This window comes from Arvicanthis niloticus, chromosome 4 (genome assembly GCF_011762505.2).
Source record: "Arvicanthis niloticus isolate mArvNil1 chromosome 4, mArvNil1.pat.X, whole genome shotgun sequence".
NCBI lineage: Eukaryota > Metazoa > Chordata > Mammalia > Rodentia > Muridae > Arvicanthis > Arvicanthis niloticus.
Window position 1 is genome coordinate 80,036,827 of NC_047661.1, and position 27,365 is coordinate 80,064,191.

Here is a 27,365-nt window from a genome sequence, read left to right on the forward strand (position 1 = left end):
TAAGTTTAAGCAAAGTGTTTGTGGTAAGAGAGTTGAGGACAGCAGTTCTCAACCTGTGGGTCTTGACCCCTTTGGTGTCAAATGACCCTTTCACAGGGGTAGCATATCAGATATTTACATTACGATTCATAACAGTAGCAAACTATAGTTATGAAGTAGCAACAAAATAATTTTAGGTTGGAGGGGGCTGTATTAAAGGGTCAAAGCATTAGGAAGGTCGAGAACCACCAGTTTAGAATTGATGGGTAAGCCTAAATTTTGGTTCTTTTTCTTCTGCACAGTGCTAGTGGACCCTGGATAAATCCTAGCCTCTCTGAGCACCAGTTCCTCATTTGTAGGATAGAAATAATCCCTTCTGTGTAGGATGCCAGGAAACTCTGTGCTGGTGAATAAATTCTGAACAGTCATGAGGAATTAGCGTGGCTTGCATCTTTTCACCACTGCATTCATCCTCGGCAATAAATCAGTCAGTGTTACACATGTCTCAAAAGACTAAAAACAATGAGAGGATCAGCCCTGCCTTATTCATCTCCCTGTCAGCCTGTCTCGCTTAGGCAGGGTTCTCAGAACAGTGCCGTGGAGTTCCGCGGGGTGGCGAGCTTCCCGCCCTTACTGCCAGGCTGCTTGGGAGCATCCCAAGTGTGGAACTGGCTCGGACCACACACCAGTCCAGAGAGCCTAAGACTGTTTATGAAGTCAACCAAATAAATACACAACAACGGTAGATAAAATAGGTCAAATCAAGTGTTTCAGGAACATCATACGTGGCTACAGTGGGCAGAACGTTAACCAGAAGAGACAGAAGCTGGAAAAAAACGGTCCCTGTACAGGATCAGAAAGAAATCATTTTAGACTTTGTAGGTCACGTGGTGTTCCAGTTTTTTTTCTGTTGCTGTCATTAATAAAAAAAAAAAATTCTGACCAAAAGCAACCTGGGGAGAAAGGGTTTGTTTGCCTGATCCATCCAGGGCATGAGCCGTCATTGACAGAAGTCAGGGAGAGGCTTGAAGCAGAAACCATGGAGAAACGCCACTTACTAGCTCAGTCTCTGGCTCACTTCCTTACACAGCCCAGGCCCGCCTGCCTAGGAATGGCACTGTCCACACTGGGCTAGGCTGTCCTATACCAACTAGCAGTCAATAACATCTCTCTTAGATATGCCTCTAGCTCAGTCTGACCTAGGCAATTCCTCGATTGAGGTTGACTCTTCCCAGGTGATTCTAAGTTATGTAAAGTTGACAATAAAAACGAGCCAGCACACATGGTCTCCTTGGCAACCTCCCTTTGTGGTCATTTCCTCACAAAGGCAGCCAAGCATAGAATATAAGGAAAAGAGAATGACCGTATTCCAGTAAATTGTATTTAAAGCACTGGTATAAGGCTGTACGAGACCCTTGGGGTGTGGTTAGCCAATTCCTAAGATAAAGGCTTGTCTCACTGCCAAATAGAACATATTACAAAGCTGAAAGTAAAGCCAGGTGGGGGCACAGAATAGGAAAGTTGCAACCACTGAGCACAAGAAAAGCCCTCTGCAGGATGCAAACACTAAAACAAACAAGGGTGCAGCCGGAGAGAAGTCTCCTGGAAAGTATAATTTATGGTGGGTCAAAGTTAGTAGTAGGTAAAGTGCAGACTGGATAGGCTTGAGAATCTGAGTTCAAATCCCTAGTACTCACATAAGAGCAGAGTATGGTAGCACATGTCTGTACCCGAACTCTGGGTTGGCATGAGTGTTGGGAGGGTGGGAAGTACAAGACCAGCACATCCTGGTGGTTCACTGGCTGTCTAGCTCAAACCAGGTGAGCTCCAGGTTCTATGAGAGATCTTTCCTCAAAAATAAAATAAAATAAGGCAGGATAGTGATTGAGTAAGCCATCCCAGTGTCTACCTCTGGCCTTTATACATACCACACAGGATACATATACATGCCCACTCATGTCAATACAGAGAGAGAGAGAGAGAGAGAGAGAGAGAGAGAGAGAGAGACAGAGACAGAGACAGAGAGACAGAGAAACCAAAAGTTAAAGAGTTTGGGGGATTCAGTTGCCTAGTAACTGATTGTTGGACCAATAGTGAGATGTAGCTCTAAAGTCAATCAGATGTGCTGGCTGTTCATGCCATTTACGAAAGAGAGCATCCAGAATGGGCCAGGCAATCCTGCTATGGGGCAGACATATTTGAGTCACTATCTCTTTAGTCTACCACAATGCCTGACAAGCAAGGAATGTTTCAGGGACATACTTTCCCAGGCACTCTGGCTGGAAAAACCCTGTCTCCTTGAAGAAGATCTGTCCTGGGTTCGATGGAAAAAAAAAATAACAGCTGAGGTAAAGAAGAGAAGGAGAAGGTTGGGAGAGAGCTCCAAGTAGACCAGATAGGAAGTAGCACAATGTATTCCATGAGTCTCCAGCTAGGCATCAATTTAAGTACAAGTTTCTTCTAGGCATGCCATCACACAGGCAGGCAGATCTCTGTGAGCACTAGGTCATCCCTGGTTTACCCTGTGAATGGATGCTGGAGAGATGGCTCATCAGTTAAGAGCACTGGCTGTTCTTCCAGAGGACTCAGGTACCTTTCCCAGCAACCACGTGGCAGCTCACGATCACCTATAACTTTAGTTCCAAGAGATAACATGCCCTCTTCTGACCTTAGTGGACTCTGCATGCATGTGGTACACAGACATACATGCAGGCAAATTACCAATACACAAAATAAAAAATGTTTAAAAGGCCTCTGAAATTGGGGGTGGGGTTGAGGGGAGCCATCATATTTATTTCTGAAAAACCCTTTAATTTCGTTCTTCTTTTCATCGTTACCTGGGAGAGAAGAAGTTAATGTGTTGGTTGTTTGAGAAAACATTTGGAATGTTTCAAATGAGGCTTTAGAGGGAGTTGGATTAAAGCAGCAGCAGGTCTGTGGTGGCAGTCCAGTCCTCATAGCCTCAGCTAATCTGCTTGCAGAGGAGCAAAGGAACTAATTATCTTTGGAGAGGACTGTGTGCCTGATAAAATAATTAAAAATAAATGGCTCTCCTTAGAAATGCAAATTACCAAGTACTGAAGAAACCCTGGTGGTCACATAGACAATAAATAGATGTGTTATCTGAAGTCCTTTATTTGATTGATTTTCAATTCTGGCTACAGCCAGGCCTGCACAGTGGAAACAGCTCTTGAAAGCCTTAAACCCTCACACCTCGCCCTTGGGACTTTCTAGGGTGAGATTAGGAAACTCAGGACTCAGATTTGACCCTCTGCTTCCCTTGAACCCACACTCCAGTACCACGAGATAGGGGGCATTACTGCACAGCCTTTCCAAGTTCCACTGATGATCTTTCCTCCTGCCCAGTGCTTTCAAAGAAGGCACCGGCCAAGTACTGTGGTGGTAGGCTGGTGTGGGGTGTGTGTGTGTGTGTGTGTGTGTGTGTGTGTGTGTGTGTGTGTGTGTGTGTAGGAGACAGGAGGCCTTGGGGACTGAGCAGAACACTGTTTTATGAGTAGGGGGATGTTCTTAAGTAATGACTTACTATCCCTTAAACCAAGAATACCAATGTCTTCCTCTCCTCCTTCTTCTCACCCTACTCCTCTTCCTCTTCTTCCTCCTCTTCCTTCTTTTTCTAAGACAGGGTTTCTCCTGTAGTCCTGGCTTTCCTGGAACTCACTCTGTAGACCAGGTTGGCCTTGAGCTCAGAGATTTACCCACTTCTACCTCCAGAGTGCTGGGATTAAAGACATGCACAGCACTGGCCAGTGCTTCTAATCCCGGCCCTTGGAGGCTGGCCTTGGTAGGGGGAAGATGGCTGTAAATTGAAGGACAGTCCAGACTGTACAGAGCAGGGCTTTATAGTGAGATCAAGTTCAAGGCTGGCCTGTGGCTGTATCCCGAGGCCTTTTCTCAACAGAACAAAAACAGAAGCAAAAAACACATCCAAATCATAAAAGCAGGAAGCCAAATAAAACTTCAAAAAGGCTGCAACATGTTACCCTTTTGTCAAAGGACCAATATTGATTAGACAGCTACTCTTAGACTTTTCAGCAGGCATTTGTAAAGGGGAAAGGAAAAAAAAAATTGGATTTCTGCCTAGAGAAAGTTACAGACTGACTGGGGGAGTCCAATTCCAGGCAAGCCAGTCCACGCTCTCAATTCCTCTCAGTTTGCCAACATCAGGTTTTTCCTACATTTCTTATCTAGAGAAAAATGATTTCCCTTGTGACTGGGCCAAGCTGATGTTTCCAAGGGAATAGGTGATGTTGGAGAGGAATGAGAAAGGAAGGAAGGCTCGCCAGTTGGTGTTCTTCTCTTTCCAGATGAAAGCTGGACCTCAGGAGATGAGGTCTGCGTAAGCAGGGGCAATGATGCTATCTGCTTCTGAAGGATTAAAAAAAAAAAAAAAAAAAAAAAGATGGGTGCTACTCAAAGAAACACTTAGCAAGATCTGGTTAACAACATATGCCTGCGGCATGTTCCTTCTAGTCCCTAGGTAACTTGACCAAGGTCTGAAGCAGAAGGCATTCACCCTGGTCAGTCCACCCCAATCCCTCCACACTCCTTTCTCCAGCACAGGTGCTTGGACTTCAGTAGCCTTCACCCTCCTCTGCTGCATCCTTTCGAAGTGATGTCCTTCTCATGCCCACCCAGAGAGCCTTTTCTTTCTTTGCACTGAGACTTAGCTGTGACAGCTTCCTGGCCTTCCAGTACAAGCAGAAGAAGGATGTGAACAGAAGGAGCAGCATGATGAAGGGGCAGACGATGAGGAAGTGGAGTAAGGGTCCCGAGGAGCAGATCCGGGAAGAGAACGTGGGCTCTGCAACCAGAGAAACACAGGAGGTAATCAGGGCCGAGTAGGCACATACACATCCCTACCCATTATTATCAGCAAGTCCATGCAGACAACAGGGTAGACGGCACAGGCCTTTCATCCTGTGACAGCACTGGGAGTACAGGCCTAGGACATTCCCAACACACACCTCTCCCCTGCCCGGCCATTGCAGCTGTAGAACTGGCAATGACCTACTTACAACCAGCAGCCAAAAAGAAAAGCAAAACAAAAAAAGAAAACCTTTCCTTTAATCTTCTTCCCTCAGAAAAGATATGTATAATTCAGCCCTCGTTCTCAACTGTGTGACTGGCCCTGAATTTTTAACTGAGCTATTCCCACTGCTGCTTCTGAAACTCACAGAGCACTACGCTGTCCTCAGTAGCAGCTCTACCTATGGAGGAGGGCGCTTCTTCTCCCCCTGACCTGTAACACATAGGTTATCTCAGGTAGCCCAGGCCCTGCCTCCTTGCCCTACCACGTTCAACTCTCACTTCCTGTATCCAAGCCACTGGGCATAGCCCCTGTCTGGTTGGATCTCACTTCTCCCAGACTTCTTACATTGTCCCATGCTTACCCCTCCTTGTCACACAGCCCTCTGTTTCGACCCCTTTCTTCCCTGGATTGAGAATGTCTATGTGTCCTGGGTTCCTGCATTTGCTGATCTCAAACCAAACCGAATGCTGCCACAGAGTCAAAGACACGGTACAGAGGCATGCCAAAGCACGCGATCCTCCAGCAGCTGCCGTCAGCTGGGAGGCACCATCCGCAGACCAACATGTGGGACACTGTGGCTCTTGGCCACTTCCCAGGGAAGCAGAGAGGACCATGGACACCACAGGTCCTGGGAAACGGCACCCTGAGCTAATGCGTAAAGGCCTGGGTTACAGGCCTTCAGCAGAAAGCCGCATGTGTAAAGTGCTACCAACTATTCACTGTATTCTTCCAACTACGTTTATGATATATGTGGAGTCAGGGCTACTCTGAACAATCTGTTGCTAACAGCAGCTGTGCTTTGCTTGGGAAACTGTAATGACAGGAGACCTCTTTTCTTCAAAGGTTAAGCTGTACAATTTCTGAGATTATGGATTCCCAGGGATAAAACAGGTTTAATAGGTCATTCTGACCAACCTCCAAGTGCAAAAAAAAATCCCTTTGGGGCCTCACTGATGCACTTTACACGTCAAAGGTTGCCTCTTCACTGGAAATCAAGAGACAGCCCAGACATTTGCTCGAGGTGGGTACTGTGAGCTCCTGGAGGGTTGGGCCTGTGTCTTACATGTCTCTGTATCTGGTAAAGCACTTCCCTTGGAAGGCCTCCAGGATCCTGGAGAAGGAATCAACTACTGAGTGTATTCCCCATGCAAGAACCAGGGTGGCCGTCATCATGCAGAGTGGCGGCCCCTGGTGAACATTAGGCTGTCACTTCTGAATGGCTTTGGCACAGAGCCACAGAGTTGGTGGCCTAGATTTTTTTTTTTTTTTTTTTTTTTCTGTTCTCAAGTGTAGTCTTCACCTTGCATCTGATTTTCCTTCTTGAAAACATGATCAATGGCAGAGAGAGATTTTGAATGTTTTTCTTCTTTTGTTTGTTTTGATCTGAAGTTGAGTCTCACGATGTAGCCTGAACTAACCTTGAACACATCATCTTCCTGCCTCAGCTTCCCAAAGGCTGGGATTATAGGCATGTGCCACCATGCCTGGTCTACTTTTTTAATTCATTTCTAACCTCCTTCTGCATTCTTCTCCCAAATAATCCAGCTGAATGATAATTAGTCTCCCGGGTCTCATGTGATGATGCAGGCAAGCATGGTCAAAGGAAGCAGGGCCTGCAACGCTGTATTAGAATAGGCCAGGCTGCTCAACCATGGCTATGGAAAGAAACTTCTTTTTATAGCAATGGCCACTGTCAGGAAATGACAAGCTCCCTACAGAGAGCCCATCTATGAGAGTGTAAACAGTCTCCTCAGGTGTCCAGACTCCCAGAGAATGACAGACAGCCACAATTTTTCACTTCCCCAAGGAAGTTTACAAACCTCAGGGCTGGACTCCCTGGGCTATCAAAAGGGTGCCAGTGTTGACATATGCCTCCACCCATATAATGGGTCAACTAGCCAGGCCCTTCTTTCTCACTTCCCCACAGAGCTGCATATCCCTTTCCTGGAATCCTCTCCACTCTGCAACAGCTGAATCAGAGACAGCCTGGCTGCAAGCTTACCATGTGAACCTCTAAGAGGAGACCTCCTAACTCTGCCTGTGAGCTTGAATGTTCATTAGGGCTCCTGCCATGCTGCTGTCTGTGCTTGGCATTAATAGCCCTTGTAATAAACCTCTACCCAAAATGATAACCTATCTGCCTCAGTGTCTCTCTTGACCCCAGACCCAAGACTTTTCACTAGGAAGGGATGGAGCCATGGAGTCCCTATGAAAACACATTATGGCCATGTGTGTTCCTATATCAGAGTGATTGAGTACCACCTGTACTTCAGAGAGAGCTTGGTTCAGCTCTTCACTCCTCAGCTCACTCTTATTGGAGAAGTTATTCATCTCCTCCAATCCTCTGTTTCCTTATCAACTAAGCAGGAATAATAATTTATGGAGATGCAGTGAGATAATATGTAATATAACATTTAACACAAAACCTAGACCATTTGTTGAGTGGGTAAGCAATAGACATTAGTTAGAATGTTCCTGAGAAGCTGAGAAATTCCCAGGCAACCTTCTCCCAAGCCTGCTGATTCCCCATAGAGACATCAGCTCTGTAGTTTGGATCTGGAATATCCTGCAAAAGAGCCAGGTAATAAAGGTTTGGCTTTGGTTAGCACTACTGGAAAATGATGGGACCTTTAAGAGGTGGGGCTCAACGGGAGGTTATAGGTCACTGGGAGCATGGCCTTAAAGGGGACAGAAGAATTCTGATATTCATTCTCTCTCTCTCTCTCTCTCTCTCTCTCTCTCTCTCTCTCTCTCTCTCTCTCTCTGTCTCTGTGTGTGTGTGTGCCTCCCTCCCTCCCTTCCCCCCTTCTCTTTGCTTCCAGGATGCCAAGAGGTTAGAAGCTTCTTGAAGTGCCACACCCTCTTCCCCACCTTGTTGCCAGCCCAAAGCCACGGACCAACCACCCATGGCCTGAAAACTCCAAAACAATGAGACAAAGTATTCCTTTCTTCCTTAGAAGTTATCTCAGGTCTTCTGTCCCAGAGATGGGGGAAGCCGACAACCACAACAGACTTCTCAAGCTCTTCCACAGCTAAATCTCACCCTTCACAGGGAAAGTCAAGTGACCCCTTTGGAGACCCTGGCTTCGGTGATTTGAGTAAGGTATCCCCATCCACCTCAGGCATTTGAACACTTGATCCCCAATTCTTGGTGCTGTTTGGGGGAGGTTTAGGAGGTGTGGCCTTGCTGGAGGGAGTATGTCACTGTGGCAGGCATTGAGAGTTTACAGATCCACACTGCCCTTCTAGTTGGCTCTCTCTGCTTTGCCTTGTAGTTCAGGATGCATGCCCTCATTGTGCTAGCTGCCATACCCACTACCTGCTGCCTCTGCTCTGCCATCATGGCCTCTAACCCTCTGGAATTATAAGCCCAAACAAATTGTTTCTTCTACAAGTTACCTTGGTCATGGTGTCTTATCATAGCAATAATAGCAAAGGAACCAATCCACGGGCTTTCCTTCTAGTCGGGTGTAGGGAATCAGGAGGTGAGTCTGTGTCGAGTCTCACAGATCCTGGAATGGCATATGATTATGATGACAGGGGCGGACACATAGGACGTAGGAAGAAATCTGGCATTGGGCTATTCTGCCCCTGAGACTCTAGCCTTCAGCATGAAGGAACTGCCTTCATGGGGGGAGGCTGCTCCATTTAGAGCTGTCTGCCACCAAAGGGCAGCACAGTGCCCTCTGCACAGTGCTGAGTTGGCCAAGTGCAAGCAACTGTCAGCTCCAGTGCTTCTAAATGGCCTCTCGGGGGAGGGCACTGTTTGCTCCGGATCCTGTGGTGCTCATTTCCCACCATCTGCCTCTCACCCATGTTTGGATGAGAACTGGTGACACTCAATCCAAGTAAGTGCCCCAGACTCAAAGAACAAGGCCTGCGGAACAGAGCCAAAAGCACAATGAACTCACTGCATCTTGAGCAGTCATTTAGAAATTGCTTCCTTCTGCCCACGGCCACGCACACCAGGAAGAGTTTTCTTTTGGACATTTCCTCAGAAATGCTATGGGGGGGGGCGGAAATAGAGGTGTTTTCAGCCTTTCTCTATCTCAGTTCAGAACTTGGGCCATATGAGGTCACTTGAGAGATCTGGCTCCTGCCAAGAACTAAAAGTGGGGTTTACTCTGCGGCAAGTGCATCCCAGAGTGGGCGGCCCCGACAGCTTCCTGTTTTAACCTAATTGAAGGAGTGCTTGTTCATTCTCTCAAGTGTTAGCTCAGTGCCTCGTGCCAGACCTTGTTGAGTACTCAGTAGAAAATAAACAAATGGCCTCTCTAGAAACTTCAGTGTGGGAGGAATGCACGTCTCCTTTAAGAATCCATTTCTCAGTAAATTCTTATCTAAATAAAAGCTGAGATATGGCAGTGAGTGTTATGTTGCCACAACTAATCCAACCTCCCAGAAAGCCTTACGGACTAGCCTATCACTGCATCAAGACAACTTTTCAGAACACAACATTTAGGTAATGTGTTTGCTTGGCATGCACAAAAGCCTGGGTCTGAACCCTCATGTTATATATGTATGCTGTAATAGGGCAGATGTGTAATCCTAGCACTCGGGAGGTGGAGGCAGAAGGATCAAAAGTTCAAGATTATCCTATATAGCATGTGTTAAAACAGCCTGGGAGCTAAGAAGCCTTAACTCAAAAAAAAAAAAAAAAAAAAAAAAAAAAAAAAAAAAAAAAAAAAAAAAAAAAAAAAAGATAGCATTTTGTACTTAGGATCTGAAGGTGAGGTGAAAAGGCTCCACTCTATAGCCCTCACCCTAGTGAGTCTCTGTAAAGAGATAACTGGGGTTTGGGGCAAAGCAACGTCCAGGATATGTCTGCTCTGCCTCGACCCAAGCCATGTGATTCATGGCTCTTTCGTGTAGTTCTAAAACTAACCCCATCTAGTGTGGTCAAATAGGGGAGGTGGCGAAGTGAAGAGCAGTTATAAGCTGGATTTGATTTCGAGTCTACCAACATGCAGAGCTGGCAGTCAGCAGGAATACAACTGTGAGCCACCAGCGTCTGTGCCTCTCTTGGGTGCCCCCTAGTGGTGATGTGTATGGTACAGGTGATGTCTGAGAGAAGGCAAGTCAGAGAACCACAGAGGCTCAGATGCGGACCAGGAAGAATTTCATGGAGGAACATGAAGGGCTGCCTTCACAGCCAGATTCTGGGCTGCTATATGGACTTCATCTCCCCGAACCTCACTGCCTCTTCCTCTCTGTACTGTAAACATGCTCCCAAGCCTACCAACTGTTAGGTTAGATACTAGATCCAGGGAAGATGTTCCCGTTCTCTCCCTCCCACTATGTTTGTGTGTGTGTGTGTGTGTGTGTGTGTGTGTGTATGCGCGTGCGTGCGTGTGTGTGTGTGTGTGTGATACAATTGTCCTCCTCTACCACCCTCTGCCTTATCCTTTTGAGTCAGGGTCTCTCCTGTAGCTCATATAACCTTCTGCCTAATCTGGGACTGGGCAAACCCAGAGAGCCTTCTAATTTTGCCACCAGTAGTTCTGGGGTCACATGTGCATATGAGGTCATGCCTGACTTGTTGCAGGGGTCCTAGAACCTGAACTCTAGTATCATGATTACACAGCTGTGTTTTTAAGCCCTGAGCATCTCTTCGGCTCTCATTCTTATCTTAAACAGTCTGTTTGTATTCTTCAGCCTCTTGAGTTTCTCTTGCCTCCTGATACCTACTCTGATTCTCCACCACTGATGCCTGGGCGTTTTCCCCTGAGCGTCATTACTGGCCACACATTGATAGTCCTTAGTGTACAAGTCAGGTGCGGTTCACACTTGGAACTCCCACCATCTCCCAGATAAACACTTCTTGGAAACTCTTTTTGAGTTGAGGTCCAGCTCAACTTGCACAAATCAGACCAATCTCCCCCTCTAAGCCTTGGTGTGGTTGCTTGGTAAACAGCCTCATGATCCACCTAAGCCCCAGTACTGATTCGCCTCTTCTGCTCACTCCCTGCCCACAGATGTCCAGCTAGCTAGCAACCTCCGAACGCCTAAGGCTCACGCCTACTGCTCACGCGTCCCTCCTCACTAGCACTGCCTGGGCTCAGGCCTACATCTTGCCTCATCTTATCTACAGTTTCACGTAGCTCACCCTGCTCTGTCTGCCTCCCTCCACCTCAGCCTCATTGCTGCACCCAATGGGAGCCTTCTAAACGTAACTCTGAGGGAGTAACTGACGCTCCTGAACCTACCCAGTAGCACCCGTAACTGCCATGGTAAAGCTCCCGTCCCTCACTTTAGACACCAAGCACGTCTTAGCTCTGTGCCATTCCCACACCTGTGCTCCCGGCTCCCGTCACTTAGCCTTGTGCACTGAGTTTCAGGCCTTCTCAACCACGGAGGTTCCCTCGCTCTGGCATGAAGTTTTGTATCTTTTTGCCATCTTGTGTGCCTTTTCCTAAAACTTTTTCTTCTTCCCATATGTCCATGTTCTAGGGAACCGTCCCAGATGGCATCTGTTCTTGACCCTTCACTCCAGTTCAGTTGCTCCCTCAGCATCCTGGGACTACTTCTCTGACGATGCTCATCACAGTGGGGTCAACTCTCCCCATTCTGTGGAAACGATCTTTGCCGTATACATTTTTGTGTGCTCGGATCTCATACAATCACTTACTGAGTAAATTTAAAAAGTCTGCCACATAGATGGGTATAAGCATGTTACATGTGATGGCTAGAGTCCTCAGCTTGGCAGAACTTGGTATCACCTAGGAAATAGGCAAATCCGTGGAGGATTATCTTGATTATGCTAATTGAGGTGTGAAGGCTTGCCCACTGTGGGTGACATCATTCCTTAGACTCAGATTCTAAACGAGGAGAAAGCGAGACGAGTATAAGCACTCATTGCTGCTGTCTCCCCAAGTGCAGACACAATGAAACTTACCCGTCTAGCTCCCGCCACCTTGACTTTCTTACCATCATGAACTGCATCTTTTTTTTTTTTCTTTTGGGTTTTCCAGACAGGGTTTCTCTGTGTAGCTCTGGCTGTCCTGGAACTTGTTTTGTAGACAAGGCTAGCCTCCAACTTGGAGATCTGCCTGCCTCTGCTTCCCAAATGCTGGGATCAAATGTGTGCTACCCAACTGAACTATATCTTCGAAGTAGGAGGCAGAATTAACCTTTTCTCTCCTTAAGTTGCATTTGTCAAAAGGTTTTATGGCAGCAACATGAAAAGAAATTATGACAGTGTATGTATGTGTATGTAACAAATTTGGCTGGAGGCATAAAGACAAAGGGGTTAACATTTATCTAAAACTTATAATATACCAGTGTCTGTACCAGGTTTTTCAAAACATATTTGTATTATGATTCTCTTTTTATGAGAAAGCCAAATGCCATACAAGGAAACACAGTCTGGTGACACAGCTAATACATGGTAGGACTGTAATCTGAGTTTAGGCTTACAGACTCCAATCCCTAAGGACTTTTTTTTCACTCTAGACTGTGTTCCTCACCAACAGCCAGGAGCAGCAAGGTGGAGCAGGCCAGTGTCTCAGTCATAGGGATTGCCTTGGGAACACATGATGTTAGTTGCATTGAAAACCCTGCTGATCATGGCACAGGCTTGTGAGCATTTTCAGAGGAGACAAAAGTGACTCAATTTTTTCATGTCTCCTCCCAGAGTTCCACCTTTACACCTGTTCTCCATGCTGTCACAGACATGCTGTGCGGCATCTCACCTGCCTCAGAGGGGATACACTTGCTAGTCACGGAATCTGTCCTTTGTTACCTATTTATTCTACTGCAAAAACTGCTGACTCTATGGGGCCCATGAATTGCAGAGGAAAGCATTTGTGGGATGTACCCAGATGGGTGAAATACCCTATAACTGTTGGAATGAGAAGCTGATAGAAAAACTTCTGCCTGGACACATGAAAAAAATTATTGAAGAATGGATCTGAGGGAAGGAAAATGGAGACCTGAAGATTAGACAGGGGGAAAAGATGGTGGAGCCCTAGGGAACACTTCAGACAGGCCCTAACTAGATATAGTGAGGCTCTCTACCTCTGAGAAACTGCCATATGTACCCTTCTCCTTCCAGGCACTGTCGATAAAGCCAGCTGGTCTCCTAGGAATGTCAATTTTATGATAAATCCCATTTATCTTTCCTGTGCTAGAGTGCCAAGACTTTGCCCTAATTTCTCTAGTTTTCCCTTTCTGACATAAGTTCAGTCTATAGTTCACCTTTCACCTACTTGATTCTCAGTGGGATGGAAAGAAGTAGCTAAGATAATTAGCTGACAGATCCTATAGCCAGCCACAATTTATTGGTGTTGCTGGAAGAGACCACTCTTATTAACACATGCCTAGTAGATGCCCTTCACGTGTCTGATACAGCACTAGGCTGAGACAGTGGCTAAGGATGACTTCCCTATACAAAGAACTGTCACTCTTAGGTCAAAGGCCTTTGAGTGGTGGTTTTTGTTGGAGCCCAGAAGACAACTCTCTATGACATTGTCCTCTCTTTGATGTCTTCCAAGACACTATACTACAATGGAAAGAGGACACCAAATGACCATTGCTACCATTTGGGTCTTAAATGACTACCCCGTGCCCTAAAATGTCCATGTGTGAAGGGCTTGCTCTTCAGTTTGGTTCTATTAGGAGGTGATGGTGCCTAATGAGAGATGGTTCTAGTAGATCTTCGTGTTCTTAAAGGCACATCATTGAATGGGACATTGAGACACCAGCCCTTCCTCTTCCTCTCTCCTTTGCTCAGCTACGCACTCCTGCCGTATGCTGCTGCAGACTCAGAGTCACGGGGCCAAATGATCGTAGACCAGAGGCTCTAAAGCTCTGAGCCACAGCAATCATTCTGCCTCTGTGAGTTGGGACTGTTTGGTGAGGGAAAAGAGAGAGAGGGAGAGGGAGAGGGAGAGGGAGAGGGAGAGGGAGAGGGAGAGGGAGAGGGAGAGGGAGAGGGAGAGGGAGAGGGAGAGGGAGAGGGAGAGGGAGAGGGAGAGGGAGAGGGAGAGGGAGAGGGAGAGAGAGAGAGAGAGAGAGAGAGAGAGAGAGAGAGAGAAAGACCAGCACGAATTCTTTGAGGAAGAGTGTTTGGGCTCTTTTCTTCCCTTGATTAAGGGAGTATTTGATTCAGTTGGGTCAAATTGCAGAACTATCATCACAACTATCATCTAATTCTGCCTTATTTTCTTTTCCACTACAAAACAGTATCTGGAGATTAGAGTATCAGCCAAGAGGTAAGGATGCTGGCTGCACATGCTATTTGGGTATCAGAGGCATACATGATGCTGATGGCTCTTTGCTTGGGCAGGGAAGGTCAGAACAGGTCAGATGTGCCTATTAGTCAAGTGTCTGTGCCCAAACCTCATGCAGACCTTGCTGGTTGAAATGAGTTATTATGGAGAAAGTTATCTTCTTTGAAAATTTTGAAATATTGTTATTAGCCAGAAGAAAGAAGGAAACAAGGCTAGCAGGAATGGCAGAGGGGAACTGGATATGCCATGCCATGACTCCTGAGCCAGTGGCTGAGTGACCCCCAAGTTACCTGAGTGCAGTACCCTGAGCACCATTCGTTGTGACTCATCTGAGGCTTGGTTGATCCACTTGCCTCGGTGGCCATGTTGCTGCCACTCAGCCACCCTGCACCAATACATCCCAGCATCCTCCATTTCCACCCGATGCAGCTTCAGGATGAAGTCTGTGGGAGAGGATCGGTAGCAGTGCAGGAGCCTCCTACTCCCTTCTTGGCCATATTGCAGCAAGCCATCATACTGCAGGTGCACCAGCATTTGACTCCCGGTGGCAGCAGTGGCTATGATTCCTCTGCTCTGGTACCATGTCACAGAGTACAGTGAGGCTGTGCTGCCTGAGCTGTCTAGGCTGCAGCTGAAGCCCGCCTCTCCATACTCGGTAGCGTTTCCTGTCCAGCTCACTTTGGAGACATGGACCCGACTTCCTAGGAGGCAAAGTGGTGGACAGTTAGAGAAGAGCAAGACTTTTGGCCTGGTCACCCCTGAGCCCTATCCTTTCCACTGGGAGATCTCACTCATCTGGGATTCTCCAGACATGAGAACCCCCATCATGAATGTTTTCCTTTGATGCTTCTCCTTTTTGTCACACTTGCCAGAGCATTCTCTGCTGCCAACCAAGCTAACCACTTCCCTCCTTTAGCCTCTTGCCTGATGGAGCCTGCTGCTAAAATAGACACGACCTCAGCCGGGCTCACAGCTTTTGCCCTACTTTGAACTTCCTCTTTGATTTGCCACAGGTGCTGTTCATTCCACAACTTTCAGTACTCCACCAAGCTAAGTATTACAGCAGTACCAGTCCTTATGAAATCACCTTCCCCCACCACACCCAGATATCATCTTCTTGTTCAGACACACTGAGAGACAGAACATTGATACCAGTGTCAGAACACCGCCCAAGGGGATCCGTCTCAGTTATTAATCAGTATGCCTTAAACAGCTCTGGGCCTCCTCTTTCTCTCCTCCTCCACTAACCAGCAGGAGAGGAATTGGAATAAAATCCTCAGGATTTATAACAAAGAACAACAGAAAGTCGAGGCGGAACATTACGATGTATAATACATTTACCACTCCACTAAAAATTCATTTATTAATCTGTTTTGTTGTTTTTCAACCCTTTCTCCTGATCTTAGACTATGTTTAGTCTAATTAGTATTTACTTGCTCTTCATGGGGAATCATGTAAAATCTTAATTCTGTGTCCTTACCCACTATATGGTTGCAAATTGGTTTCTAACCCATCCCAATACTTGACCAAGGTCCATTTGCTAGCTCAAGAGATCCCTTCAGTCATGGTTTTGTTTTCTCATTGGCTTTTGTCACTAAGGTTTATTTTTTTCTTGAAATTCTTTCTTCTTTTGACCTGAGGAAAAAAGCTCCTGGCACAGTGATATGCACAGTATCTCCTGGCAATTTATTCCGTAATCCATTCCCTAACCCAGGTGTACAGTTGTAACCCACAGTCACACGGCGATCACATGGAGCTTGGTACCCTCAGTATTTTAAGAGATATTGGTTAACTACAAGCATTCTCAAGTTGAGGAATGTCACTGTGTTAGGTTAGTCAGGTTTTTGTTTTTTGGTTTTTTGTTTTTTTTTTTTTTTTTTAATCACTGCAACAAAAATACCTGAGCAGACAAGTTAGGGAAGCAAAGTTACTGTGTGGCTGGTGGTTTCAGGCTCCGTTATCCAATAACTCCTATGTTCTGCATGTCTATAAAACCAGCACCACGTCGATGGCTTGCCTTATGGTTAGAAGTCCTTGGACCACAGCTTCATTGGCCTCTTAGTGCCTGTGCAGCTGCACCCAGTAAAATGGATCCTACAGAACCAACTTCCTGCAGAGCTCAGTGTGAGCAGGGGACTCCGGTCATGTTGCTCTCACCTCAAGGGAAAGTCATTAAGAAAAAAAAAAAATCACAGTAGCTCAGGGTAGTCTGGAACTCACTCTGTAAGTCAGGATGTCTTTGAAGATTTCCTACTCTCCCTCAATCTTCCTAGTTGAATGCCACCACACCTGGCTTTCAAGCAAAAATTTCCTCAATGTATTTACTCTTTTACATCCTTGAGTCTGTGATGGGTGGGTCTGGCCAATTCCTGAGATGCCTCCAAAGTGCTTTTCCTTTTGTGCTGGTGCAAAGTGTGCGGCACTAATCTCTAACAGCCAACTTTCCTTGACTCCCCAGGCCTCAACTTTACATGAGCCTTTTTATTGGGCAGATGCCAATGTTTTCACATCTCCCTGCTCTGTTTTGTTGCTAGTTGTCACTGTAAACCTGGCTAAAAGGAAGGCATAGTAACCATGCCATAGCCTGAGTTGCCTTGTAATTTTATTTTTTTCTTTTGAGGTCAACCTCACTCAAACCTCAGGGAATGAACAAAATATTTGCCAGAACTTGACATGAATGACCTTTAGACCACTTCCCAGTAAAGCCCCCGTTTCCATGTAAAATCTCATGAGCAAGGTCTCTTTGTCCATACTCCTACCAGCATTTTCTTTCACCAGGATTGCCCATTCTAGAACTGTTTGCGTTGCTTCCTCAACCTCTTCCAAACATTTCCTTCAAACCAGATTCAAATACTTAAAACGGCTTCGTCAGGCTGGGTCACAGCGTTGACCCCCACCTCTCTGGAATCAACTTGCCATATTAGTTTGTTGTTGTTGTTGCTGCTGCTGCTGTTCTAACAAATACTTAAAAAAGAGTTAAGAAGAAGAAATGCTTATTCTGTTGATAGATTCAGAGATTTTAGTCCAAAGTCATCTAGGCTTTGGGCCAGAGGTGAGGCAGGATTTCATAGTGTTGGAGCATGTGGCAAAGCTGCTCAGGGGATGGCAAGGAAGAGGAGAGAGCACAGCTACACCCAGGGACTTCCTTCTTCTTCCCTTTTATTATGTCTGGCACTCCCACCCCCAACCCCAGGCTACTGGATGAGGCCACACATATTCAGGTACATCTCCCCTTAGCTAATCCACTGTAGAAATGTTCTTATAAACACACCCGAAGTTGACTTTACTATCCTCCTAGGTGCCTCCCAATCCAATTGACTTAACAGTGCAGACTGTGAAATTTTCTTGATACACTAAAAGATCTAATCCTGAAGCCACATTTCTACCCTAGAAAACACTAGCTTGAGCCAAGAGATGTTGCTTCCTTAAAAACATGCAGGCACACACAGTCAAGTGTTTGTCTAAGACAACTGGAAGGCAAGAGGTATCAGTCACACAGATCCAGAATGTAGAAAGACAAAGTAATCATGAGGGGCAGAAAAGATAATAAATGCAATGGGGGCGGGGTCTCTGGGGCGTCCAAGTAGAAGTGAACAGTAGAGTGTAAAAGCACAAGGCTCAGAGGATCTAACCCAAAGATTTGGGATGATTATCTTGTAGACAAACGTTAAAGCCAGGGCAGGGTTTTAGAAGTTCTGAGAAAAGCAGAGACTAAGAAGAGGAGCTCAGGATTACTCCCTGGGGAGCACTCAAGCTTAATAGAGAGTGAGAGGGACCTGAAGAGAAAGGACAGAGGAAGAGATCACTCCTAAGCCGTTTTCTCTTATGCTTCTCTTGCAGCCTGTGAGCTCGCCACGGGCAAGAGCCCTGGCTCTCTTCCCTTTGCAGTCCCGTTTCTAGCATATGGGAATGTCCGGTTATAATCTTAGCAGCTTTTAAAAAAAATGTCATCTTGAAAATAGTCCTTTAAGCACCACATTGGATCGAGTTATTTACATCACACTATCGGATCTTGTCAGTTCCTGAGCTGTGATACCCATTTGGCTTTAATCAACAGATAGAGGTGACCCAGCCAGGACTGAGAGACCCAGTCACGCCTGTCTGCATTCAGACAGTAGCATTTGTAGACTAGCTGGAATGGATGGAAGTTCCATTACACTTTTAAAGATCTCCAGAGGTGGAGAAGACTCCCCCAGTAAGCCATTCCAACAGTTAACTACTCTTAGTTGCCTTATGTTTAGGCAGCCAAATGTTGAAAAGCAATTTCTCCACATATCCCCATAGAGTTGTACAGTTTCTGTTCACAGTGGGAGAAATATGCTTCGTATTACTCTTTCTCTGCCAAATTACAGTAGGGCCCCCACTGGAGTGACACAGCTTGTTATTATAGAGATCTGGAGGCACGATTCCCTGGGCAGCTGCATGGACCAGGCTGCCAAGCTGATAAGCAAACCAGGCAAAGGGATCTTGTTTCTGTTTGAGCTTGAATCCTTATACTGATTCACCTTAAGCAACCTCCCCTCCTCTGGTAGGCTACCAGGTCCTGTAGTCATTTGTAGGTGCCTATTATTTCTATGGTCCAGATCCTATTTTTTTTAACCTCTTCATAGTCACACCTTAAATGTCACTGGAGAAAAATTCTATAGAAAGATATATGACAATACTCTCCTAAGGCTTACCTGTGGGTCTGAGTTTCAATTCTGTGAGTCCTGAAGTCTTTCTTTCAAGCTTTTGCCAACTTCCATTTGTGGACAAGAGCCATTCTTCTATGGCACAGTGGTAGTGGCCCTGGTCACTGTCCTCCACGCTCAGAATGTTCAGCAGAAATAAGTCTTGAGAAACTTTCTCAGAATAAAATTTTTGCTTGCTCCGAGGGGTTTGAAATTCATCCCCATATTTTACAACATTGGTTTGGTCCATTTCTAGGATTTTCAGATAGGATGCATTTGCAGAAATGGAAGAGAAGTACCAGATGATGGATAACGGAAGGGTTCCAGCAGATCGGGACAAGATGGCACATTCTATTTGAGTACTGGAGCCGATGGATAGCTCTTGGACCCAACTGCTTGAGTTCACTCTCAGTTTGCTCTCTGAAGGAAAATAATGAGGAGTTACTTTACTAGAAACACACACACACACACACACACACACACACACACACACACACACACACCAGAATTTTAAGCTAGCTTGTTAACCAGGGCAAATAGCCACTATAGCAGCAGTGGTTCTCAACCTTCCTAATGCCGTGACCCTTTAATACACTTCCTCAAGTTGTGGTGACCCCCAATATAAAATTATTTTGTTGCTACTTCATGTCTGTAATTTTGCTACTGTTATGAATCACAATGTAAATATCTGATATGCACGATCTCTCTCGACCCCCAGGTTGAGAACCGCTGCTCTACAACCATCGTGTGGGTCCCTCACGGCAGCTGCCCTAACTGTTCATTCAATGTTGGTATGACTCATAATCTGAGGATGCTGCCCTTTCCATCACTGAGCTCTGTCCATCTTGCAGGCAGCATGTGGCTAAGAGGAGCTCTGAATGTGACCTAACACAGAATTGTAAATGTGCTTAAAACACTGTGAAATTTTGTTTGGCTTTTGGTATTTCGGTTGTGCATGAACTCTGTGGATGACAGTGTAGTGTTACAACGTCAAAAGACCAGACATGCCTGTGAGAAAGTCTGTGTGATTGCAAGTTGATGTTTCCCTCTTCATAACATCCATCTGTTGGTCCTCCTTCTGACCTTACTGTGTGGGGATCGGGGCAGTCATGAAAAAAGCCCAGCTCTTCCCCTGCATGATAATCCTGTTATATTTAGGCAGAGGAATCTCTTCCATAGCATATTTGTATCGTTTGAGAGAAAATGACATTATGAGCGCTCTGTCTCTGTGTGTTTACTATCTGAACTACTTCTGAATCCCCAATTTGTCAAAGTCTAGTTAGAGCCGCCTTCCAAAGTGAGTAAACAAGATGAGGCTATTCGCAAGCTATTGCAATCCTGTCTTTTTGCAGCCACTCCATTTGAGACTATCATATGGGCATGGGGCCTGCTATCTTTTAACTCTAGTGGCTTTTCCTTTGTCCTAAGATGCACAATAAATGTCACAAATCTCTCTGCCATTTCTTGTTGATCACTCTACTTTTCTTGATGTTGCCAGTAGGTCCCTGAATTTCCCCTCAACAAACATTTATTAATCACATAATGTATCACACACCAGACTATTCTAGGTAGTTTGTGAATAGCTCCTGTCAGTGAGTCACGGTTTAGAGGAAGTTAAAGGACAGGAATGAAGACTTCCTGGAATTGGTCACTAATATAGGACAGAGATATGTCGGGATGTAACAAATATCAGGATCACCCAGCTTATTTATCTAACCCAAGGACAGGAATGAGGGGAGACTTCCTCATAAAAGGAAATGGGGATTCCCAGGCAGTTGAGTGTGGTTGGAAGTCAGATCTAGGATAGAAAGTCAGAGGCACCAAAGAGACAAGTGCAGAGGATTACAAAAGATCTTTCATGCCTGCCATGAGAGTTTGGACATGTGGAGGACACAGTTTCTAATCTGTGGCATTGGGATGTGGGGAGGACCACCACATCATAAGCAATATGGAAGGGACATCTTTGGACAATAATAATGACCAATACTATGACACCGAATATAGGCATGCCTTGAAAGCAGTTAGATGTGAATCCCAAGCCCAGAAGACAAACCATTCTGGATGATGAACATGGAGGTTGTCAATAAGTGGATTGTATCCACGGAAGAATTTTTTTTTTTATCCTAGAAAAGCACAGAGAATCAGAGGACACACCTAAGCTTGAATCCAAATGAACAGTTTTTTTTTTGTTGTTTTTTTTTTTTTTTAAAGAAGAAACTGGGCTCAATGGGACGAATGCTTGGCTACCACAGAGGAGAATCGGAAGTTCAAGGTCATTCTTGGCCACCTAAAAAGTCTGACACTAGCCTGAGTTGAAAGGAAAGGAAAGAAAAGAAAAGCCTTTGTAACATACACCTGTAACTGGGACACTTAGTGGGTTGAAACAGGAAGACTGAGAATTTCAGGCCAGCCTGAACTACAGAATGAGACATGGTCAAAAAACAAAACCAAACAAAAGAATTACTATAGCGACTCAGTGGTGGAGGAGAATTCTGTACAAGAGAATGAGAAGGAATCCATGGTGTTAGGAAGGAAACCTTATGCCAAGGGGCTGAGAGCAAGAAACAGGAAGACTTGTGGAAGCAATCTCAGACATCATGGGAAGGACAAATAAATTAAGGCATTAAATCATGAGCAAGATCATGACTATTAACAAAAACATTGGTCAGCAGCACAGAACAGGTGGTGGCTGCCATGCCTGAGAATCTGCTTTGGGTGCACAATAGACATACCCCAGTTCAAGTGCACATCAGAGATTTATGGAGGTGGTGACCATGGTAGGGATAGATTAGGTGACTTGTCCAAACCCAGAGCTCATCACATCTGAGCCATCTCAAAGTCCCTGAAGGCAAGTCAGGAAACAGAAAGCCCAAGGCGGCAGAACTTCAGCTAGGTGGGGTTTCACTCTTAGCCTCCGTGTTCTGTTATTGAGTCAAGACTGAATTGGACTGGAACCACGAATTCTCTCTTACATGCTGTGTCAAAAGAGCTAGCTGGCTAAGTGTATTTGTGGTGGTTTGAATGGGTATGCTCCTATAAACTCATGTGTTTGAATTCTTGGTCACAGGGAGTGGCACTAGGACTGTTGGAGGAAGTGTGTCACTGAGGAGATGGACTTGGAAGTTTCCTATTGCTCAAGCTATCCACAGTGTGGCACAGTCTCTTCCTGCTGCCGGTGGATCAAAATGTAGAACTGCCAGCTCCTTCTCCAGCGCTACATCTGCCTGGATGCTGCCATGCTTCCAGCCATGATGATAATGGACCGAACCTCTGAAACTATAAGACAGCCCCAAATTAAATGTTTTCCTTTATAAGAGTTGCCATGGTCATGTTATCCCTTCACAGCAATAAAATCCTAACTAAGACAGTATTCTAATAGAATTTACATGATCCTCACCACTTCCAAATACAAAAAAGATGCTGAGGCACCAGCAGTGACTGACCTAAAATATTGTTTCCCCTGGATGGAGGAGGCTCTTATGGTTCGGCCGTACCACACAGTATCATGTGGCTGCTGGCAACAGGAACTCATGGCAGGTGTGGAAAGGTCAAAGAGCAGTGGTTATTAGCTGCTACGGAACTATTTCATTGTGTTAGCAGCTAATGTGGCCATTCCATGTGTACCAACTTCATGTTAATGCCATTACATCGTGCTCACTTTACCACAACAAACATGGTGATTGGATACTTTGTGTCTATTTCTATAGTTTACACAAAATGGGAGAAGCTCTGTTGTTATTTGAGACAGGCTCACTATTTCAGCCTAGACTGACCTCAAATTCTCAACCCTCCTATCTTGGCCTCCTGAATACTGGGATTATAGGCATGCACCATCACACCTGGCAAAAAAGCTTCTTTCTTTTCTTTTTAAACAGGGAAGTATCACTTACCTGGAAAGGTGACACTAATCATTACTAGGTTAGAGGTGGCAGATACCCTGGCTGGACCTCTTGTGCACATGGAATTTCTGTCATAAATCTCCACTTTACACTGATACACCCCTGTTTCCTCCATGGCAGCATCGTGGATTTGGAGTTGAGAATGAAAGAAAGACTGTGACACCTTCGTCTTCCTGTGGAGCTGGGAGAAGATGTCCCCCCATTCAACTGTGCCATTGTGGGCGATCCGAACAAGCTGATGAAAGGCTCCAGAGCCAGCTGGCTGGAACTGCCACGTTACCGAGAATGGCAGCTTGAGGTCCGAGTAGTTGGCCCTTACTATGCAGGACAGGTCGAAGGTATGGGCTAACATCACTTGTGGCTGACGGCTCATCAGATTAACTCGTAAACTTGATTCTGTTGGGGGAGGAAAGCAAGACACGCTTCCTGTTTACCAAGTCCAAGCACGGGGACTTCCAAGTTTTCTCAATGCCACCCTTCACACAGGGCCACACATTTGTGTTCCTGGAGTGTCATGAATTTGGGGGTAGAAGTTGGTCCACAGTACAGTCTGTCCTGAATCTCAACCTCAGCTCTCCAAGTCTCCCCCTTGCCTACGACTGTTCTCAGCAGCCACAACAAACAGGCAGTGTTTCTCCAGTGTGCCACTTAGACAGCTGCACTGAACAGGGACACCACGCACGCAGCCAGGGTCTGGCCTCCTTCCTCTCCCCACCCCCCCTGGGCTCAATGTCACTCTCTTGCCTGTGCTAGAGAAGACTCCACGATATCTGGGCTGCTGCCGGAAGGGGGCAGGCTTGGCTCCACTCATCTGTAAGTTAACTCTGAGTCATAGGGGTTTGTTTTCAACTTTGAACAATTTACAATTTGAACAATCACTCTAGAATGATCATTATAAAGATGAATAAACTTGAGAGGTTACTGACAGCCTTGATTTGCATATACTGCTCTGCATGTCTCAGGGTACACATATTCCTGGCACTCAGGATGCATGTACCTTTGGCAGGGGTTCTGGATGATATCACTCAAACTGCAGTATAGAATAAGGTGACTGACACACATTCAGAAAAGGACTTTTCCCAGGGACTCACTTAGAGGTTTTACAGTGACTGAAATCTTCTGGGTTGATTGCAGATCTTTGGCCTGGTTCTGGGGTCTCTCTGACACTCTGCATTCATAGGCACCGCTGTCTGTGACCATGGCAGAAGCAATTTCCAGCCGAACGGTGGCCCAGTCCACTTTCTCCAACCTCCTGTTACCATGGTACCCAGGGCCCGGAGAAGAGACTCCCAGCTGCACAGTACCATCTTGCCCCATGCCAGCCACAAACACAGGTGTGGTCTGGTCCTGTGGGGTGAGCCACCAACTCACAGACAGAGCACTTGCATCTCCAGCTGCTGTGCAGAGGAGGGTAAGCGTCTCTCCTTCCCACACGGCACACTGCTCGGCGGACACGGCCACACTTCTTGCTGCAGATTATAGGTTATGGAAGAAAAGTGCTTCAACTAAATAAGACATTTCTAAAATATGATGATGAAATTGAACTATAAAGTACTTTACTTGTTTGGTCAGAGTCGGTTGATTCTCCTGTACCATACCCAGAACAAAGATCTTTCAAACACATCATAAATAGCTGGCTAGCTGGCAGGATGGATGGATGGATAGAAAGACAAATAGACAGGTAGATGGGTAGATGGATATGTGTGCAAGGGTCTCTCTCTCTCTCTCTCTCTCTCTCTCTCTCTCTCTCTCTCTCCCTCTCTCTGTAAATAAAATAAAACTTCCCTAAAGTAATTATTATGTAGTGGAAACAAGACAGCAGACAGAAGAGCCTATGAACACATACATGATTCATAATATATACTTCTTTTTCTTATGGTTTTGTTCAGCTGGCCCATACTGAAGAAAGTCTAGTTGGGCAAATATCTGATAGTATTTTGTTTGATTCATTAGGGAGAGTAAATGAACCTGAAAGTAATGAACCCCTGATAATTTAAATCTTAGGGTGTTTGTTTTTAGAGTAGAAGTTGTCAGTCTTTTCAGTATGTTCTCTGTCTTTCTGCTTACATTTGCCTGCAAGTCCTAATTAGCTTATGTATGTTTTGAACAAGGAAAGAAAATTATTAATTAGATCTCTGTTTACAATACCACCATAAAAACCACTAATCTGGGAAAATTTTATATCTATATACACATACATTATATATATATACATATATATATGTATATATATATATATATATATCATCTATCATTGGCAAGTGACAGTCTTCTTATGTTTAAATGCTATAATATAACTATATGCTAAATAACTATAAATGCAAGGCCAGCTCCCGGATGGGAAGTTCAAGACATAGAGAAAACATTCATTCAACAAATGCTTATTGTACAAGGTCCTGTTCTGGCTGCCCTGTGGGCCCTGTAGATACATCAGGAGCTCCTGTGTCCTGGGCATCCCAGCACTAAGTGTAAGGATAATGCCCACCATGACCTGGAGGCAGAATTACTCTGGGCAGCACTCTTGACCTCTCCGAGCCTTTGTGTTTCTTTCCAGGAAAAATGAGGGTAATAATAGCAGCCACATTTTTGCTTTGTGGAGAGGACTGAACAAAGGCTACACTAAGGGTGTAGGCCTTGGGCTATGGGGAGTGCTGAAAAGGGGTTAGCTATTACCATTAGTGTTTAATAAGAGGCCCTGGCAACAGCAGAGGTAGTTCAAAGCAAAAGAGAAAAATAAAACAGACCGGCATTAGAAACCTAAAGGGGATCTAAACGAATCTGCAAATTGCTCTTCCCTACAGAGGAGAGAGATCCCACCCACTGCTCCAGGCATGCACACACCAGCTACAAAGGCAGAATGACGACTAATCTTCATAAACTGGTTGAGTAAATTGTCAAGCTTGCTTCTGCATTTTGGGTGTGAGAGATAGCAATCATGGTATATGTTGTTTGTTTTTGATATAAAAATGACTCATGACCAAAGTTTAAAAATTAGAAGGGAAATAGCGAGCCACGATCTCACCTCTTTAACATAATCATCACGACCAGTCTCAACTAGCATCACTTCAAAAATGCCTTGTGGTCATTAGCCTCGCAGTGAGAAGGCACAGTGGCAGTGGATGTTCCCTTCTGTTTAAAACGTTCATGGAGTGATAAAGTCTGCTTGTGTCTCAAATAGCAGCTGGACTTTCAACTGTTAGACATGTTAGACAAGGCCTCCAGTGAGTCTGCTAATAAGTGTTTCAATTGCTACATTTTAGGCCCAGTTTGGATTCCAGTTTATGAAAAAATAATTCTCTTCAGCATTAAAAGATTGCTCTGCAGGACCGGAGTCCAACACCATGAAGCACCCTTTGGAGCTCCTGGGAACAAATTCTCACACCCCAGGTTTAAAGAAGTTTGTAGATATTTCCCCCTGGGAGTTCAGAGATTTAGCGAGCTCTATGCAAATATGTAAACCGCCCACATTGTTTTTCCTGAATCCTAGAAACTTAGAGCAAATGTTTAGTGCAGAAACTAACAGCAACACACTTTCTGACCTGCCACTCGTCCTGAGCTCTGCTTGCTTCTTCCCTAGCCAATGGGGAGAGGGAAGTGGAGCTCAGAAGGGGCATTTATCTATCTTTGGAGATACCCCTAATGAGCAAGAGCTGCAAGAATAGCTTTCATTTTAGCTCAGTTTATTTTTAATTAAAATTTCTTCCCCTAATGTTTTTTTTTTTTTTTTGCTTTTGGGCAAATTTCTTTCTAGAGTTTGACTTTACCACTCGGCCCAGAGAATTCTAATATTAGTTGTGGGTGCATCTGTTTTCATGCTATACACAAAGCACTGAGGATTCAAACATATTTAAAGTCACTCAACCTTCACAAAGTAATGATGACCCAGTGGCTGTCCTGGGGCTGTTTCTTGTTGCAAGAACAAGATATGTGAGGCTGGGTGATGCATAAAGGGGTTTGTGGACTTAAGGATCCAAATGTTGTGGTACTGGCGTGGTGGGACCCTCTAACTACAGCAGGACATTGTGAAGAAGAGAGGGAACAGGAGGGACAAGCATATGGGGGTGCTCTCATTCACGCAGTCCTGTCTCCCAAGGTGGCATTAATACATTCACGAGGGTGGAGCTCCCATGCTCTAATTTCATCCTCATCACTACATTGAGGACCAAACTCTGAGCCTTTGAAGGACAATTATACATAAGCCACAGCAGTGGCTCGCACTGTTAGAGATGCTCAGAACCAGTTGAACAGACAGCTCACTGCATCCCAGCAAGCGCAGAGAATAGAGTCTGTCCGCTTTCATTTGTCTCTTCATTCCTCACTATGAATCAGAATTATGACCCACTGCAAGTTAACATAACAAGATTAGCAGAAGGCAATTGAAAAATGGCTGCCCAGCCTCAACCCAAGGTCAGCTTACTCGGCTGTGTGTCCCGCAGGAAAAAAGACTCTACACTTCTCCCCACCCCCATACATACACGTGCATTCATATACATGGGCACACAAGCACACAACATATTCATGTATTTATAAGCATATG

The 27,365-nt window shown here is 45.4% G+C and overlaps 1 protein-coding gene across 2 annotated transcripts in view; it reads right to left on the reverse strand.

Annotated features, from left to right (window-relative positions):
* Nucleotides 1–3,094: 3,094 nt before the first annotated feature.
* Nucleotides 3,095–27,365, reverse strand: part of Cd101 (CD101 molecule) — a 42,008-nt gene continuing 17,737 nt past the window's right edge. The window contains exons 5-9 of one of the 2 annotated variants that reach the window (XM_076933027.1): nt 23,920–24,297; nt 22,820–23,224; nt 18,939–19,349; nt 14,550–14,960; nt 3,095–4,801 (exon numbers count right to left, since the gene is read on the reverse strand). In XM_076933027.1, the coding sequence (XP_076789142.1) occupies nt 4,572–4,801; nt 14,550–14,960; nt 18,939–19,349; nt 22,820–23,224; nt 23,920–24,297 (1,835 nt within the window). In that variant the 3' untranslated portion in view covers nt 3,095–4,571. Of the gene's footprint in view, nt 4,802–8,410; nt 8,542–14,549; nt 14,961–18,938; nt 19,350–22,819; nt 23,225–23,919; nt 24,298–27,365 lie in introns of those variants that run through there. The other variant, XM_076933028.1, reaches the window with a different exon arrangement.